Genomic DNA, 18,344 nt, shown 5'->3' with positions numbered 1-18,344 from the left:
TTGTGAGACATGAGACGTAAATAAACACACAGGTTCGTTTGGCATAAAACATAAACAACACTGCACGTGTGCAAGGTATTTTTGAATCTGACTGAGAAAATAGTTAGATTCAAGCATTTACATGCTAAATTATTTCCTGTTAATCGGATTTAATGTCTAGACCAATCCTTTCAGCCCAAATGAAATTTCATTCAGATAAGCTCTATTGGATCGATTGAGGTGTTTACATGAAGGATTTGCCAATTAAACCATCAATCTAAATATAAACACTCAAATATCATTGCATGTAAATGTAGCTAAGGTGTCAGATTGAAACAACATTCGACCCAATTGGCTTTCATTGTATAGACATTTTTCAATCCTCTTTTGTGTTCCACAGGAAAAAAAGTCTTGTAGGTTTTGAATGATGATGGCAATATTTAAATTTTTGAGTGAACTGTCCTTTTAAGAAAACATAGAAGTCTGACCCCTCTGTGTGCATGCAGGCAACATGATAAAATACTTGTAGTAATGAATATATTTGAACTTTGAGCTGGCCATCTTGTGATTGACTAAGCCAGTATGTTGTGGCCCATGAAGGATTTTTCAGTAGGATTTAAAACTAGATTTTTACAGTATTTCAGTGTCATTGGTAGTATTTAGGTAGGTATTATGAATGGCTTCCAGTGAGCTGATTTGTGGTTTCTAGGATATTCTTAATGGTTTATACTATAGGACACTGATTAGACCTTGCTTACTAGCCCAAGTAAAAAGCACCCATCTCCGAATCTTGTGTTGTTCCTTGTTTCATTGTAAGTCCAAGTTCCATTTTTTATGTGTGCTAGATAAGCACTGTACTGTAAGTCTGATCGCTTGGAAAAATAATTGCATACATCTCCGCAACATGTCATGCAATTTAAGGTAATGTCTAGCACAAATTGTGTGGGATGATTTATGCCATGAAGTTTAATTCCGAGGGTTAGCATGAGCAAGAATAATGGTAATGCTTGTCTTAGCAAATGCTGTTAATCCTCCTGTATATCTCCTGATCATCCTCGATTAAAGCATTAGTAGGAGACTCTGTATATTATTCTGAGCTGGGGTGTTTGAAGGGTTAGGATGTGGATATCACACATTCTCGCTTGTTCTCTGAGTGAGGTAGCATGGCTGTTATTAATATGATTTAAGTAGGCCTGCTTTTCTAATTAGCCTACTCCACTTCCGAGAGGGTATAAAAAGCTTGTCTTTTCTCAGAGGAAACACTGTTCCTTCTCTTCTCATTTTTTCACTGTTCCCAACATTCATAGTGACGCTCATTCCAGCTGATGTGTGTGTGTGTGTGTGTGTGTGTGTGTGTGTGTGTGTGTGCACCACAGACAAACATGTGTGGATGTCTGCTTGTGTCTTGGTGCACTGTGCTTTAAAATTACATATGTTTTTAGAGTAGAATAACAGTTTTTTTTTATCTTGATGAGGCTAAATTCATTGACAGTGCTTTATGTTTCCTAATTAGAATTAAATAATGTTTTCAAAAATGTCAGTTTCATAATTGAAGAAACATTTATATGTGAAAGTACTATTGGTATATTTGTCTTCATGTATGTGTATTTTGTCATTTCCTCTGTCTACATGTGTTTTTGTGAGTTTGTGTGGATCTTATAGTCAAATGTATTGTTATTCAAGCTGCTTTTGCCTGCTGGGAGAGCTTGTCTGTGAGTTAGTGGAACAAATAGCTGGACAGTGTCTGAGCTGTCAGTCTTCATGTCCTGGAGAGAAGACTCTCTCTCTATCTCTCTCAATCTGTGTGTGTGTGTGTGTGTGTGTGTGTGTGTGTATAGGCAGCACATCTGACAACACACAGATACACTGGCTCATGGTGCTGTTCTCTATTCCCCAGATCCACTCAGAAGAACTCACTGCCCCACAGCCACAGGCTCACAGGAAGTGCCACAATAGATTTCTGACCTCTGTGTTATTGATAAGACATCAGAATTTCATAATCCAGCAGAAATCCCATCAACTGTATGGAAACCACTGCATAATGGTCTTTTTGGAGGGCTGGGCCATCAAAATAACATTGACGTTTTCACACTTTTAATGATGTAGTATATATCTCAATATTTTTATTTATTTGCCTTGAAAATGCATTAATACTTTTTTAATCAATTCAATCACTTGGACTTAACAGAGAATGTTGCCAGTTAGATTTAAAACATGTAATGCAGGACGTAAAATAATAAAATATAACTTATTTAATCAATATAGTTTTTTTAACATAAATTGTGGGTTATATTAATATTTTTACATAATATCTTTACATAATATTTTTACGTTTAATATAATATTTTTAAATGTAAGCTAATAATTGAAATGATTGATATTTTGACATAATTGATTAATATTATATAAAATATCATGCTGTATAAATTGTATACTACTGTTTTATTCTATACTATCTATATTAATTGAAAGAAAAAAAAAATTGGTCAAATTTTATAAATTTATCAAAGAATCCTACAAAAAGTATCAGTTTCCACAGAAATATTAAGCAGCAAAGCTGTTTACAGCATTGATCATAATATGAAATGTTTCTTAAGCATCTAATCATCATAATAGAATGATTCTGAATGATCATGTGACACTAAAGACTCACTGCGAAAATTCAGCTTTGCCATCATAGAAACAAATTATATTTTAAAATATATTTATTTATAATTATGTGGTTGGTGTAAATTGTAATAATATTTTGCAATATTACTCCTTTTGCACTATTTTGTTAAAATCAGCTTTTGTGAGCATAAGAGACTTTATTTTTTTGAAACAATAGTGTATTTTTAATATACCACCCACACCTATTTCTCAGTTTGCCCTCTTATGAATCATCAGTCTATGTCTGCCATCCCTCCACCTTCTTACTCCATTTCCTCAATCTTTTCCCCCCTTTCTTCTTGTGGATGTTAATTGGATTGGGCTGAAATGTACAGTATAGTGTGGGGAGGGGCAGCATGTGCTGCTGAGTAGACATGTTTACCAACCTGATTTTGGCAGTGTGATCAGCCATTTATTCCCCCACAAAGAACAGCATTCCTCTCTGGGGCCCCTTCCATCAGCTCTGCAGCCTGATAAAGTACATTAAAGCATTATCATCTGCAAATGAAAAGCTTGGTAAGAGGCGTCCGGGTGAATGTGTTTCAGGAGAGCAGTGTTTCAGATCTGCCTGTGTGTGTGGCACAGATAAACGCTGTGTTAGCGTGAGTGATGAGCAGGGTCAGAGGTGAGGACGCATGCAGGATCAGTGTTGTGTGACCCGAGCTGATGGATGGTAGTAGGAGAATGTGGAACGAGCTGCTCTGAGTCTCTTATCAGAAGAACTGGTCCGATCTGTCTCCACTCCCTTCACTGCTACTCTGCTCTACTCCTGCACTGTCCTCTGGGGCTCGTAACCATAGAAACACAGCCTGACCCTTAGGCCAGTGTCAATGTGGGGTGTATGTGCAGGAATTTTTACAGAATATAGCAGTTATGTGTTCCAGTCAAATTTGGATGTGGAATATTGACACATACATTTTCCAACTTCCATTTCCTTTAGTTGAAACATTTCAACATCAAAGATGTGGTTTAAAGAAACTAAATGGCAATGCTAGTAAAATTTTGTGTAAAATGTATGGATGTATTAAACTACATATTTTCAAAATCATTGTGGAAGTCATGGAATTATCTGAACAACTAGTCAAGCTGAAAGGGATCTAGATTTTTATGATGTACTAGATGTTTTAGCATGTATGGGCACATCTTTTCATATACAGTACATGTATTCATTACAATATAATGTCATAATATATGAAATATACACTATTGTTAGGGTTGGTAAGATTTTTTAAATGCATTTGAAAGAAGTATCTCATGCTCACCAAGGCTGCATTTATTTAATTAAAAATACAGTAATTCAGAAATCATTCTAATATGCTGATTTAGTGCTTAAGAAAAAAAAAATATAAATGTGTGATACATTTTTCGGGAGACTAATAGAAAATTCAAAAGAGCAGCATTTATTCAGAAACTATATTTGATATAATTTTATACATCAATAGACACAGACAGATAGACAGATAGACAGATAGACAGATAGATAGATAGATAGATAGATAGACAGATAGATAGATAGATAGATAGATAGATAGATAGATAGATAATACATTTAGGAGATATTGTTGGTTTTAACATCCAAGTGCCATTCTTTTACATTTTTCTTAGGTAAATGATTACTTCACTGGAATGCCATATGTTACTTTTAATGTCTTGTATTTTTTATCATTCCTCATTCTCAGGCTATCATGTGTGATCTAACTTCCATTTATCAGAAGTGGGACACAACTGTTCTGCTGGTTAGATTATACATATGATACGACAGATTGTAAAATGTCACTCTAATTTGTCCTCAAGCCATTATCTGTCTGTCTTCTCCCAAGGTCTTTATCCTTTCCTCAGTCCTATCTTGTCTTTTCCCTCTCATGGTCTCTAGTGACGGGGTTCTCTCTCGTCGCTGGATGGAGCCTGACTTGGCGCTGATGATGCGTGGCCTAAGGCTGATGACATCACCAGCTGTACAGGCTCAGTGTGGTATTTGTGTGTGTATGTGTGCTTTTGATGTTGGACATGTTGGACTCTTGAGCGTGTAGGCCTCTGGCAGTGCAGGGGGAAGTAGATGTAAAATGTTGCAGATTCAATAAGTGCAGAACACCAGTTCTTCTCTACAGTGGCCATCATCATCTGGGCTTTTATGGTCATACGCCTCAGGATAAAAGCTCAAATGGCACCTGTTCATTGTAGGCTTTCTTCAGCACAGAAACTGCATGTACAATTTTATACTTTTCTTCCCCAAGGTACACATCATTTTTATATGTGTAAGTCTTATTTTATCACAGTTTACAGAAATATTTGAACTATAGTTCACCCAAAAATGACAATTTTGTCATTAAATAATTACGTCGTTCCAAACCCATATGACCTTCGTTCATCTTCGGAACTCAAATTAAGTTTTTTTATTTTTTGGATGAAATCTGAGAGCTTTCTGACCCTGCATAGACAGCAACACAACTACCACGTTCAAGGCCCAGAAAGGTAGTAAGGACATCATAAAAATACTCCAACCGCTTAACCGTAATTTTATGCAGCTACGAGAATACTTTTTGTGCAATCAGTTGAGATGCTAAACAAACCGCGATTCACTTAGGGGTAGGAGTTTATATGAATGCATGTCTGAGGGGAACTTACTGTCTTTAGAAAAGTTTAGATGGTATTTTTTTCTTTTCATCTTGCTTCTGTATAATGCATGTTAAAGTTCATAAGTGCAGCGCTGCTTCGTTTACAGCAGAAACCAAGGAAACGCTTTAAGCGCCACCTGCTGGCAGAGAGTGAATCTGTCTCATTCAGCTCGTCCGCTGTTTCATGCAGATATTTTTATGTATAGTTTCACAAAACTAAAGTCAAACCTTTCTGTTTTTGCTTCAAAATTTCTAAATTATACAATCTAATTTAAATTAAAAACTGCTCATGTTGCATGTATGCAGCATCTTTGTTTGGATCATGATTAAAATGCAGTGGTTGCCTCAAATTTTAAATGGAAAGAGCACAGACAAAGCCTTATTTTGTTTAAATGAAAAGATTTATTTTATTTGTGTTACTTATTTATTTGATTTGGGGCCTGTTCTAAAATTTCAATTTCATTTTTTTATTTACATTTACATTCTATTTAAATTTTTTCATTTAGCAGAAACTTTTATCCAAAGCGACTTACAAATAAGGACAATAGAAGCAATCAAAACCAACAAAAGAGCAATAATATACAAGTGCTATATTAGTATATTATGTCATATTTCAATTTCACAAAGAAATGTACAGCATTTTGTCCAAGCAATAATAAAAGGACACATTTAATTCATAATTTTAAATAAAAATCATTTAAAAAAAAAAAAAAAAAAAGTTAAATCAAACCAACAAATAAAAAAAAACAAACCAATAGAATCGTGAGTTGAGTGAATCATTACATTGTTACAAGAAAACAAAAATAATGACCTTATTCAACAATTTCTTCTCTTCCGTGTCAGTCTTTGACGAGCACTCGCGAGAGTACCAAGACTCATGCATGTGGTGCTGCTAATGCAGGAGCTGGCGTTCTGACATAGAACCCAGATACGCTGCAGCAAAGAAAGAAATACACAGGTGTTGTAGTACTGTCCTGAACACTCATCCAAGACTGACATGGAAGAGAAGAAATTGTTGAATAAAGTCATTATTTTTGTTTTCTGTGTGCAGAAAAAGTATTCTCATAGCTTTATAAAATTAAGGTTGAACCACTGATTTTCCAAGGAATATTTTAGTCTTTCCTACCTTTCAGTCTTTCCTAGTCTTTCCTACCTTTCTGGGGCTTGAATATGGTAGTTGTGTTGCTGTCTATGCAGAGTCAGAAAGCTCTCGGATTTAATTGAAAATATGTCCCGAAGATGAACAAAGGTCTTACGGGTTCGAAACGACATGAGTGTGAGTAATTAATGACAGAATTTTTCATTTTTGAGTGAACTATCCCTTTTACTCATATTAGTTCTGGCAGTAACAGTGTCTGTTGATGTTTTCAGTTAATATTTTGGCCTGTTTTTTTTTTTTTGCCTCTTTTGACCAAAAACCAAAATCTTTACAACATATCCAGATGGAAGTTTTGGCAGTGTATCTGGATTTCAGTGAATGTGTACTTATAATTCTGTAATTTGACAAACTTTTAAAATGAACTTGATCTCTGTCTGTGATTACACTGTTTCGAGTGATCGAGGAAAGAGAAAGAGTGAGAGAAAGAATGTGCAGCTGTGTCAACAACAGGTTCAATTATCAAAGCCACATCGCGTGTTTTACCTGTGCAGGCAGGAGCAGCATTGGACCGTCGCCCTGTTTCCACGGCGACCCCAATCAGAGACGAGTACTCGGTGCAGGCATGAAAACATGGAAAGCACAGGAAACACCCTGAGCAGCATACTTACATCTATGACTATATATCGCTATAGGGTGTATGTTTTATGCAGACCTGTATATTCCAAGTAATACCAGAGATGAGACAAAAAAGTGTGGAATGTGTAGTGTTGAATCGTAGAAACAGATAGTAATTATTACATTGAATGAAGCGTGTCTCCAGTGAGCCAACAGGTCAGGAATGAGCCACGGCAGCAGGGAAGCCGGCAGAGCGCACACTCGCACGCGTACGTGGACACACGTATTTGCATATGAATGCAGTTTTACAAAAGCATCTTCATTATTACTTCACAGCAGATGATTTGATTTAAACTTCCTTCTAAGATTTACAGCATCACATGCCACGTATACATTCATCTACTTTACTAGAACTAGTTTAGTACAATTAACCTTTTATATCCATAATTCTGTAAATGGGTGCTTCATTACGTATTTTCAGATGTATAGTTTCAATCCTGGATGCGAAGATTCAGTTTTGCTAAAATATAAATTGTAGAGTAATATGTGTAACACTGTAATATTTGTAGCAATAGCCAACGATACACTGTATGGGTCAAAATTATTGATTTTTCTTTTATGCCAAAAATCATTAGGATATTAAGTAAATATCATGTTCCATGAAGATATTTTGTAAATTTCCAACCATAAATATATCAAAACTTACTTAGGACTTTATTTGGACAACTTTTAAGACAATTTTCTCAATAGTTGGATTTTTTTGCACCCTCAGAGTCCAGATTTTCAAATAGCTGTATCTTGGCCAAATGTTGTCCTATCCTAACAAACTATACATCAATGGAAAGCTTATTTATGGCTTTGTGGACCAGGGACACATAGTTAAATACCAATAGCTGACACGTCTGAATCCAATGTTTGTGTTTTTAAATGGGCAAAACTACTTTACTTGTGCTGTTCTTACCTCAAAACGTTTGACATTTACTCCATAAAAGAATACACTGAAAAAAACGATACTATTTTTTTTTAAGGTAAGTGGTTGCAAACAATTTCATCTAGCTACATTTAAATAAATAAAAAATGTCAGTAGTTAAATCGATTTTAAATCGATGTTAAATTTTTTTTTTACATTTAAATGTAGCTAAAATAAATTGATTGCAACCACTTACCTTAATTTTTTTTTGTAAATTCAATGAATAATTTTTTTCAGTGTAGTTTCAGGTGCTTATATGCCGTTATATTGCATTACAATGAAAATGTATATATTTTATGCATGTGTGCATGGATGAATGAGGGTGAATTTCTATTTCATGCTGACTTTAAACAATGCAGTCAAATAGTTCTATATTTGTTTGATTATGTCTGAAGCATTGAATTTATTCTAGATCATTAGATGTGACGGTGCCTTAAAGGTCTGTCTGAAACTAGTTCGTACAAAAGCTATGCCTGTGAAGTCATTTGGTGTTTAAATGCTCAATAATATTCTGATAAACTTAGCATATTCTAAATGCTTTTATGCCATTATATTGCACTACAATTGTTACAAATGAATTTACTTAATATTTCAATTATTTAATAACTGTTTAGAAGTAACATGGCACTTAAGGCTATATTGTACATAAAATGTGAGCTCATAGCATAGCCTCTCATACCTAGATATTGTGAGCTACACCCCCAAACTACATGGTTATCTTGAGCCTGATGAAGTCTGTTGTTCTGTATTGCCGTGCTTCCTGAAGCACAGAGCGCTGTCATATTAAGGCTGATGTGTTGTTTGTTTGAGCAGACGTCTCATCTCCTCCCCTCCCCTTCCAGGTGTTCTGTAAAATGTTTGACTGTCTGCAGGGGGCTCCAGTTGAGGTAGGTGCAGCATGGAGTGCAGGATAGTCAGAGAGAGAGAGAGAGAGATGATAACTGATTGCACGACTGATCGTAAGATGGATCTAACAGCTGCTGGTTGCACATGGCTGCTGTGGATCTGTATGTTTTTGTTTGCAGTGGAGTCTCTTGGAGTGTGGAGCATGACGGTTCTGTTTTTATATTGATGTACGTAGATACTTGACAATTAACCACCAGTGACATCTTCTGATCCTTCTCTCCTTTCTGAACACTCTTTTTTCCAGCTGATTTCTCTTAATTTCCCATCCCTTTCTCTCTCTGGTTTTCATTCTCTCTGTGTTTACGGCCCGTTACCTCTCTAATCGAGGCCCTGGCTGTGAGGAAACTCCCTCTCTAAATGAAACCGGAATTAGAATCCCATCAGCAGGGCATTCTTCACTGCTTAAACAGATCTTCATTCTCCATAAAGCTTTCATGCACTGTCTGCAGCTGGTAACATATGTGTGTGCATTTGTGTGTGTATTATGAGATGGATATGAGTACCCAGAAGTGACAGCAATGATCAGTAATGAAAACACAGTAATTGCGTGACTTGAGTATACTATGTATAAACTTTAGGTTTAGAAACAAAATAATTTTCTTCATTTAGCCTCTTTTTTCATGATCTGAGAGTAGAGAGCAAATATTAGTGGATTTCCTCACACTCTCAAATATATTTGTACACTACCGTTCAACTTTTTTAAGTGAAACGTATGCTTATATTATTCAGCGAAGATGCTTAAATGATTAAATTGATATTTATAATATAGTTATAATATATATTTACAATGATGCAAAATGTCAGTTTCCACAAAAATATTAAGGAATAAATAAAATTTTAAATATATTAAAATAGAAATCAGTTTTTTTAAATGATAAATAATATTTTAAATAATTCTTCACCATATTAATGTTTTTACTTTATTTTTGATCAAACAAATGCAGCTGTAAGAGACGTTAAACAGGCAATATAGAAAAAAATAATTTCTACATAAAAAATTTAGGCTAATTAATATGTACTGTTTTTTTATTTGAAGATTTTAAATGACTATGAATCAGTAGTTCTATATGTTAGGCTACCCTAATTTTCGTGTTTGATTTCATTATGCAGAATGTTTCATGAAACTGTGGTCAGTTCCCTCATAAGACATGTATGCAAGTTTTTATTTTCAGATTTTCTTATCCTTTTTTGCTTAACACAATGTTTGGAATGAGATGCATGAATATGAAGAATTATTAGTTTGCGTGACCATGTATACCTACTAAATGTCATGTTTACCAGCCCATTATAATGCTCCTGTTCTCCAGATCAGTGCAGTCATTTATCTATGTCTCGCTGCTCTTTGATAGATAGCATCTAGAACGTTAAACCCCTCATCTGCAGGATCTGGAACTCTTCTAGAGCATCACCTACTTCCTACAGAGACGCTGGTAAGGAGTGACCGTCAAGGCAGCAGTGGCGCCTCCTGCTGGATGCTGAAAGCACAGTTTTGGCATGTCACAAATAACTCTCATTAACAACACTCCCAGCAATCATGTCTGCATGATCGCTGCTCATCACAGCCTGATCTCATGTCTGAACAGGGTGTGAAAACGGTACGAAATATGTTTATTTGGCCTCTTATATTTTTAGACTAAAGCACAGGCACCTCTCAAGGTCAAACGGAGGCATAACTGTACTAAATTGGAGAGCAGAGTGTGTGTTTATGTGCGTATGCATGCTTTGGCACCAAGCTAAATGACATGTTTGTTTTCCCCTCTCTATTTATCTAAACACCAGCTCAGTGGGTCTGTAATGAGCTATTAGCTGCTGGTCAGGCCTTTATTTCCAGCTCTCCAGGCAGCATTAGAGTAGGAGCCTATCAGGAATTGATGGGTCTCAGAGATGATCTCTAAGAGGCGTTAATGGCACATAGAGCATCGCAGAGCAGCACAGATACTGATCTGCTCATTAAAGGCCATTATATCTACACACCGACATACCCACACTCGTTTTGGAGTGATTTACAACAATGTACCTAAGATGTACATTCTTGTGTACAAATCAATTTAAATTATTATTTTTAATGTATATATAAATTTTTTTTCTAATTTTATTACATTTTATTATTCAATTAAATGTTTAATTTTTAATATTAATAAAATCTGTGAAATATATTGTATATGTAAACTTATATGAAATATACTCACAAAAATACAAATATCTTCTTGATTATATTTAGTTCCTCTATAGATAAATAAGATGTGTGCAATTAATGCAAAGTTTGTACATTTGTGTGCATGACACACATCATTTAAAAAAAATATATAATCATTATCGTTTAAAAATAAGTCATGATAAAGGGGTACTTGAGCTTACTGATGGGGCTATTGGGATGCATAAGACAGAAATGGTTATGAAACATTTTAGAATGGATGTGTCTAATACGCTGTCACTGTGTTGCCTTTTACATGCTTGAGAGTTCTTTGTGATCTTTGACCACTGCTCAGCGATGTCATCAACAGAGAACAAGAGAGAACTCTGTCATCCAACAGTTTTCTTTCTCCTGTGCAAAATTGCTTGCTGGGTTGTTAAATGCCTGGTATTTGGGGGATATTTGGCTTTGCCCCGTCACCCACTGTCCCCCTCTAATTTCTCAGCTGCGTTCCAGACCCATTGATAAATGGGTGTTGTATTTCACCAGCGTGCAGAGAGGTCAGCGACCCCACACTGCACTGTACTTCAGTCAGTGTAATGGATGTGTCCCCAGTGGTTCCTGGGAGGAGAGGTGAGAACAGCCGACCCTGGCACTGCCCTAACCCACCGACAATACCACAACCCTTGAGACCCAGACATCACGGTGTCTCAGAAAATCTGTCCGTCTCCATGAGCATTTGCCCTGTCCTCCAGTGGGCTAAATGAGGTGTGTTAGATTATATGCTGTGATGAAGAGACATCCACACGGCCAATCCCCGCTCCCCGGTCTCTCACACAGATCAATGTGATGTTTATCTGTAGGTCAGTGGAGTTAATAATTTCATCTGACCTGCCTGAACTCTATAAGCGCCACTGCACTGCAGTGGGAATGTCATAACTGTCCATGTATTACATGATGCTGCTGTCTGATGGTGTTTGAAGCAAGAAACGCTTTCATAATCTCTGTTTTAATGACACTGAGACACTGATTCATGTTCTGAGAATTGAGATCCAGGTATGATCTTTAAGTGCTCTCATGCATGACTCTCTGTTCTTGCTGGAGCCTCATCAGTGTCTGCTTACTGTACGTTATGGGGTGGTGTGTGGTGTAAGGGTTGATAACAAAAAGGTTGGAGGTCTGCAACATGGGCGATCTATGAGCTACCATTGTTCAGAACACTTTGGTTGTTGCCCATTTCTATAAGTGGCTTTGGATGATGCTGTCAGATATATTACCAGTATAAGTTTTTCAATAAATCTGATACCAGTAACTAGAGATCTTAGGGGCTAATGACTTAATTTTAGCAAATGAGATGTGCACAAAACTTCTGAAATTAAAGGATTGAGTTAATTATTTGGGTGATATATGTGACTATGGTTACGTATACATTGCAGCTAAATTCAGTTGTCAGTTCACCTTTTACTCCTTAATCGCGTTCTGTACACACACAATTCACTAAAATAGAGGAGTGACAACCGCATTTACAGAAATTCTACACAGTGTGTAAGGAACTGAACTGAACAACTAGTTGTTAATGACATATTTAAACGTGCACTCAAAAATGTGTCTTCGTCTGTATGTGAGATGCAAGAAAATAACAGTGAAAGAAATCTTACACTTAACACATTTTGACACAGGGCTAGTTGCACTCACAAGCCCTGCAGTAAAGTGTCAGTGTTGCCAGAAAAAAAACAGAAAAAAAAAACACATTAAACAAAGACAAGCACAAAAAACACTAAAACACCCAAATTTTATATATTTTATAACACAAAAAAAGCATATATCTCATATCCACAACAGACCACTTTATTAACTCCATAAAGTGACCATCTTTATGAGCTTAGACCAAACAACATACCTAAACATGCTTGTAAATATGAGGACATGGCAACACTGCAAGACAGTGCTCTCTAAAGAATCCAACGAAACGCAGCACGTCTATCAGCGCTAGTTTAGTTAGAATCGAATGACAAAAAAAGTCTTTAGCCAAAAAATGGCACATACCAAACGGCTAAATTCTTCACTCCCGCAAGATGCCAAAATGTTGCTATGGTTACAAATGCGAGAGTGACTGCTGTTCCGTACACACATGGAACGGTAATTTACGTGACTCAATCCCGCATTTAAATGCGGTTGTCACTCCTGAAACTTGCAGTGTGTACGTGGACTATAAATACTTGATAGTAATGTAGCTTTTCTCAGTGTGGCACTCAAAAGCTATAATGTAGGCTGTGGATGTGAGGTCCCGTTTACACTAGTGCGTTTTCGTTTTAAAACGCATAACTTTTGCTATGGGTACGCCTGTCATTTACACTGCTCCTTGAAAACGGAGACTTTTTAAAACGCTATAGATCCCATTTTAGTTTGTAAACTCCAGGATTGCATTTCAGTGGAAACGGACCAAAACAGAGACTTTTGAAAACGATGGCGTGGATATAACATCCTGCTCATTGTTGTACCCATAGATATGTATAGCAGGAGTTCCCAAACTTTTAAAAGCCCGCGACCCCCATGATAAATGCGCTGCTGCCCCCGCGACCCCCCCCCCCCCTCCCCTATTATTTTTCAGAATATATATTTTGCAACATCACGGATATATATATATATATATATATATATATATTATATATATATATATATATATATATATATATATATATATTTTTTTTTTTTTTTTTTTTTTTTTTTTTTGTATCAGACTTTTCTGCAAACACCATTTAACAAGTATTGAATTAACCCTTTACACACGTAAGTTTAAAATATTCTGGCTGACCCCCCCAGCGTGAGTTTTTCAAGGCGATCGTTATTTAGATGTGTCACTTTATTGGTTTCCATGGTGACGCGTCATTGCTTGTCACGTGACACACCGCAGAAACAAACAGAACTGAATGAATGATGATCTGCTTTTATGTCATTGTTCCTTTTTTATTCAAAATATTCACAAATTTGTTAGATATGGCATGAAATAGCTGATATTCCGATTTTCAAATATATGCAAGTGGAAGTGTTTTGTTGTTTAAACACCTTTATAACGATCGCGTTAGCTGTATGCGCGACGGCATCTTAGTCTGTGCCGCAGACGCAGTTCAGAGAATCGGATCTGTTGGATTTACAACACGTGAATTCATCCACTTCTCCCGAAATACATAAAAGTAAGTGGATGGTGAACTGGGAGAATAATAGTGTAAACTTTAAAGTTTACTTAAACAATGTGTATCTGATATGCATAAAACGTGTCTAATATGGAAAGGATTATTATTGCCTCGTCCTTTGACATCAGTGTGTATTTTTTTACAAACTCTAAATGTATTGTTTTTTTTGTACTTATATGTCTGAAACCTAAAATAAACATTATGTGGTTGGAAAACACTGAAAAGTTCTGATGACAGCTCTGAGCGCGCCTGTCACTGGCTCAGCGCCAGCCAACGCGCGCGAGAGCATATTTGAATTTCACGTCATGCACTGACCGGTGTGATCGTACACTCCAGGGACCAGCCTAGACTGATCACAACGGGGGGATCGTACGTGCGAAAAGGTTAAAATTAATTGCAACAAAAATATATAGGGCCTATATATTTTTTTCAAAAAATATATAGGGCCTATATATTTTTTTCCACTTTTTTTATAGAAATCATCTCGCGACCCCTGCGCGATATGTATAGGTAGATTCCCCACTCGACCGCTCCAATAAGACTCAAAATACATAGTCTAAACAATAACATCCTGCTCATTGTTGTACCCATAGATATGTATAGGTAGATTCCCCACTCGACCGCTCCAAACAGACGCATAATAGGGAATCTACCTATACATATCTATGGTTGTACCTGCATGGATGGTCATGTGACATCGGTTTTGGGTTGTGTAGTATGGACGGAGATCATTTCTGAAACGCAGTGAAAAACGCCAGTGTAGACGAGGATCGTTTTTATTTTAAAACGCTATTCAAAAATGAAAACGCACTAGTGTAAACAGGGCCTAAGAGTTGAGAGAATGTGGCAGCGTATGGAATGGAAGCGATCTGCAGAACTTGGAGTTGAAAGAAACCAGAGACTGCATTTCAGACCTCATAATTGAACTCTGACCTCTCCCCCTTCAAGTCAAGCTATTTTCATTATTAGTTATTTGCTGCATGGTTTCACTCAGCCATCAGTTGTTTCAGCATGTCAAGCCATCTTTTGAGGATTTATTTGAACAAGCGTCATTCCATGAAAGGACTTCCATTTTTGTCCACAATATTTTGATGAAGTGTTCAAATGTTTGGGGTCAGTAATATTTGTTTTGAAAGAAATTTATATTTTATTCAGCAAGGATGCATTAAATTGTTCCAAAGTGACAATAAACACAGTTTTAATTTTAAAAAGATTTCAATGAGAACAGTCATTTTAAACTGTAATAATATTTCACGTTATTGTATTTTTGATCAGCTTTGTAAATTTCTTTCAAAAACATTTTAAAATCTTACTATTTACTTTTCACTTAACACACACACACACACACACACACACACACACACACACACACACACACACACACACACACACACACACACATGTTTGTTTTAATAAAAAAAGATTATTTTTCTGATGTTTTCAGAGTAAAAATAAACTGTCATTTTAAATGAAGTGACATTATTTATGTCTTCAGAGTCAAGTTCAAAGCATTCATAATTTACTTTTGTTTTATGCTTTTGTCAAGCATAACATATTCCCTTCATTACATGAATTAGAAATAATGTCATTTTATAGCAAAAAATAATCTGCTCTTTCTAGTAGTTATATTGGTAAATGTTAATAACTGGAGTCCATAAACCCTGATAACAGGAAGTGCAGCAGCCATTGCCTCCATCACAAGTATCTCAACAGCTTTATTTATTAAAACTTAAAAGACATTCTTTGTGTGATAGAGAATTTTCAATATTTACCGTATTTTACATAAATGTACTATAAAAAGCCTCACATTTTATTTAATTACTTTTTGGCAAACATCATATCTCCCTAGTACACTGCAGTGTATCATTGAAAATCTATATTTGACAGTAAAGAGTGGCATGAAGACTAATCAGATGAAATTAGACAGGAGTCGGACGGTGGAGAGACTGGCAATGAGATTACATTAGATGGCAGTTACTGATGGCCTGTCAGCTCTGGCTGTGGTGGTCTTATCTCAACACTTCCCCAAGACCTCCGCTTATTGCCTTACCCAGACACCTGGGACCCAGAGACTCCGTTTCTCACACTGACTTGTTCATTTTCAAGGGCAGAGAGTAAAATCTTGGCTACGCAAGGCCATACACACACACACATATGCAGTGAAACGCAGTAGACTAGAAATAAACGAATGAAACAGTGTATCAGGCAATTGAGTTTATATCAAACGTTTCTCATTCCTCACAGATAGCTTCAAACAGCTGCCGCTTTCTGATTACAACTGCGCTTTTTATTGTTGGAAGCACATTTCTGGAAGTGGGAAATTGCAGCAATTCGTAATTAACCTTTCAGACAGTGAAGCTATTTGTAAGAGAGCGTAATAACACCATTAATGTCTGGGAAGAAGAGTATTACCTCACAATTGTCCAGACAGATCGTTTGGCGGGAGGAGCATAATTAAAGCTGTTGTTGTGGAGACCCTTGCTTACTTGGGTTATATGGATGAGGTGGGGTTCAAACAGAATGGCTACTTGGACAACCCCAGCCCATGGGAAAACGGTCCCCTTCCTGGAAGTGATGGTTGGAGAGCGTGGCGTTCTGCTAGGTTTAGCCCCACATTCCTGCATTCCACTGAGAGGGGGAGGGGAGGCCGGCTAATGCTGCGTCTGTGTCCGTCTGTAGGAGATTTGTAGGATTGTTCGAAGTTCTTTGGTGTCTCACGGTGTGTGTTTGAGTGTCTGTGTCTTGAATATTTGATGGGTCTCTCTTTTTCATAGTTGGTTCAGAGGTTAGTCACTCGCTAGGTGCAGTTCTCACTAGATTCATGGATCAGTGTGTGTAAGTGTGAGCTGATTAAGTGAAGTACTGTAAATTAGCTAAATCTGACAAAAACGTCTTTAGGGAATCTTCTCAAAGGTAAAATGATTCATAAATAAAATAGCAATCATAAAATTTATATTGTAAGAGTTTGGATAGTGTTAGTCTGTTTTATTTAAAAATATAGAAGTCAGTGGTATGTTCTCATTTATATATATATATATATATATATATATATATATATATATATATATATATATATATATATATATATATATATATAGAGATATATATATATATATATATATATATGTATATATATATATTTGTAAATCTAGATACAAAAAAAGGTGCTAAAAGTTCTGAAAAACCAAAGGATGAATGATTCTTTGAGTCAAAACAGAAGTGCATTCTTCTAAAATAGGAAAAATATCAAAACATCAGAGATGAGCACAAGTCATATTTCCAAAAATCATTTCCAGACCTTCCCACACTGAGAAATAACTTATAAAAAAAGTTATTCTGGGAAAGGAAAACACAGTTAGTGATGTTTCAGCATGTCGAGTGATTATTGTTTTATTGGGTGATTATATTTTTTATGTTTTATTTATAGTGTATTTTATGTAATGTTTTATATCTTTATTTACTTTTTAATATTATTATACATTTTTAATGTAGTTTGTTTAATTTAATTTAATTTAATTTTTTAAAAATCATTAACATTTTCATTTATTTGACTAACCTTGTCCTCTTTCTCCCTTCATATCCTTTAACTCTTTATTTACAGCACTATATTTATTGTCTGTGTTTTGTTGTATGTATTATATTATTATATTATATGTATTTTGTTGCTGCAAGTACTGTATACATTCCAGCAATATTGTAAATGTTAACAATCATAATAATAAAGCACTGTTGAGGGAGCGCTTTGGTATAGAGCGCTTTCCAATGTCATCCAGAAAGCAGAGAGCATTAAAAAAAAGGCTTAAAATGAAAAATCAAATCAGATCAAATCAAATCAAATCATCTAATTAACCAGCGGGATGCCCAGGTTCATTTATTGCTCTCCTCCATCTTTCACTGCCTTTTATATGTGTGTGTGTTGGGAGAATAAAGGAGGAGGTGCTGATTGGAAGTCTTTTTGCTTTATTGAGACTGTGTGAAGCAAACACACACACACACACACACACACACACACACACACACACACACACACACACACACACACACACACACACACACACACACACACACACACACACACACACACACACACACACACACACACAGACAGATTGTGAGGAATAGTAATATCCCCAGCGCTCCCTGATTATGCTCAACTCTACATAATGCCATTTACTTCCTGCCA

At 36.0% G+C, this 18,344-nt stretch overlaps 1 protein-coding gene across 3 annotated transcripts in view; it reads left to right on the top strand.

Annotated features, from left to right (window-relative positions):
- Positions 1 to 18,344, top strand: part of LOC109109428 (breast cancer anti-estrogen resistance protein 1-like) — an 86,758-nt gene that overhangs the window by 23,042 nt on the left and 45,372 nt on the right. For 2 of the 3 annotated variants that reach the window (XM_042744024.1, XM_042744023.1), the window contains exons 2-3: positions 8,770 to 8,814; positions 10,183 to 10,263. The exons of the other annotated variant lie outside the window; for it this stretch is intronic. In XM_042744024.1, the coding sequence (XP_042599958.1) occupies positions 8,770 to 8,814; positions 10,183 to 10,263 (126 nt within the window). The remainder of the gene's footprint in view (positions 1 to 8,769; positions 8,815 to 10,182; positions 10,264 to 18,344) is intronic. 3 annotated transcript variants of the gene reach the window in all.

Source organism: Cyprinus carpio, chromosome B18 (assembly GCF_018340385.1).
Source record: "Cyprinus carpio isolate SPL01 chromosome B18, ASM1834038v1, whole genome shotgun sequence".
Classification (NCBI taxonomy): Eukaryota; Metazoa; Chordata; class Actinopteri; order Cypriniformes; family Cyprinidae; genus Cyprinus; species Cyprinus carpio.
The sequence above is the reverse complement of the archived record's forward strand: the minus strand, read 5'-3'. Positions and strand labels throughout refer to the sequence as shown.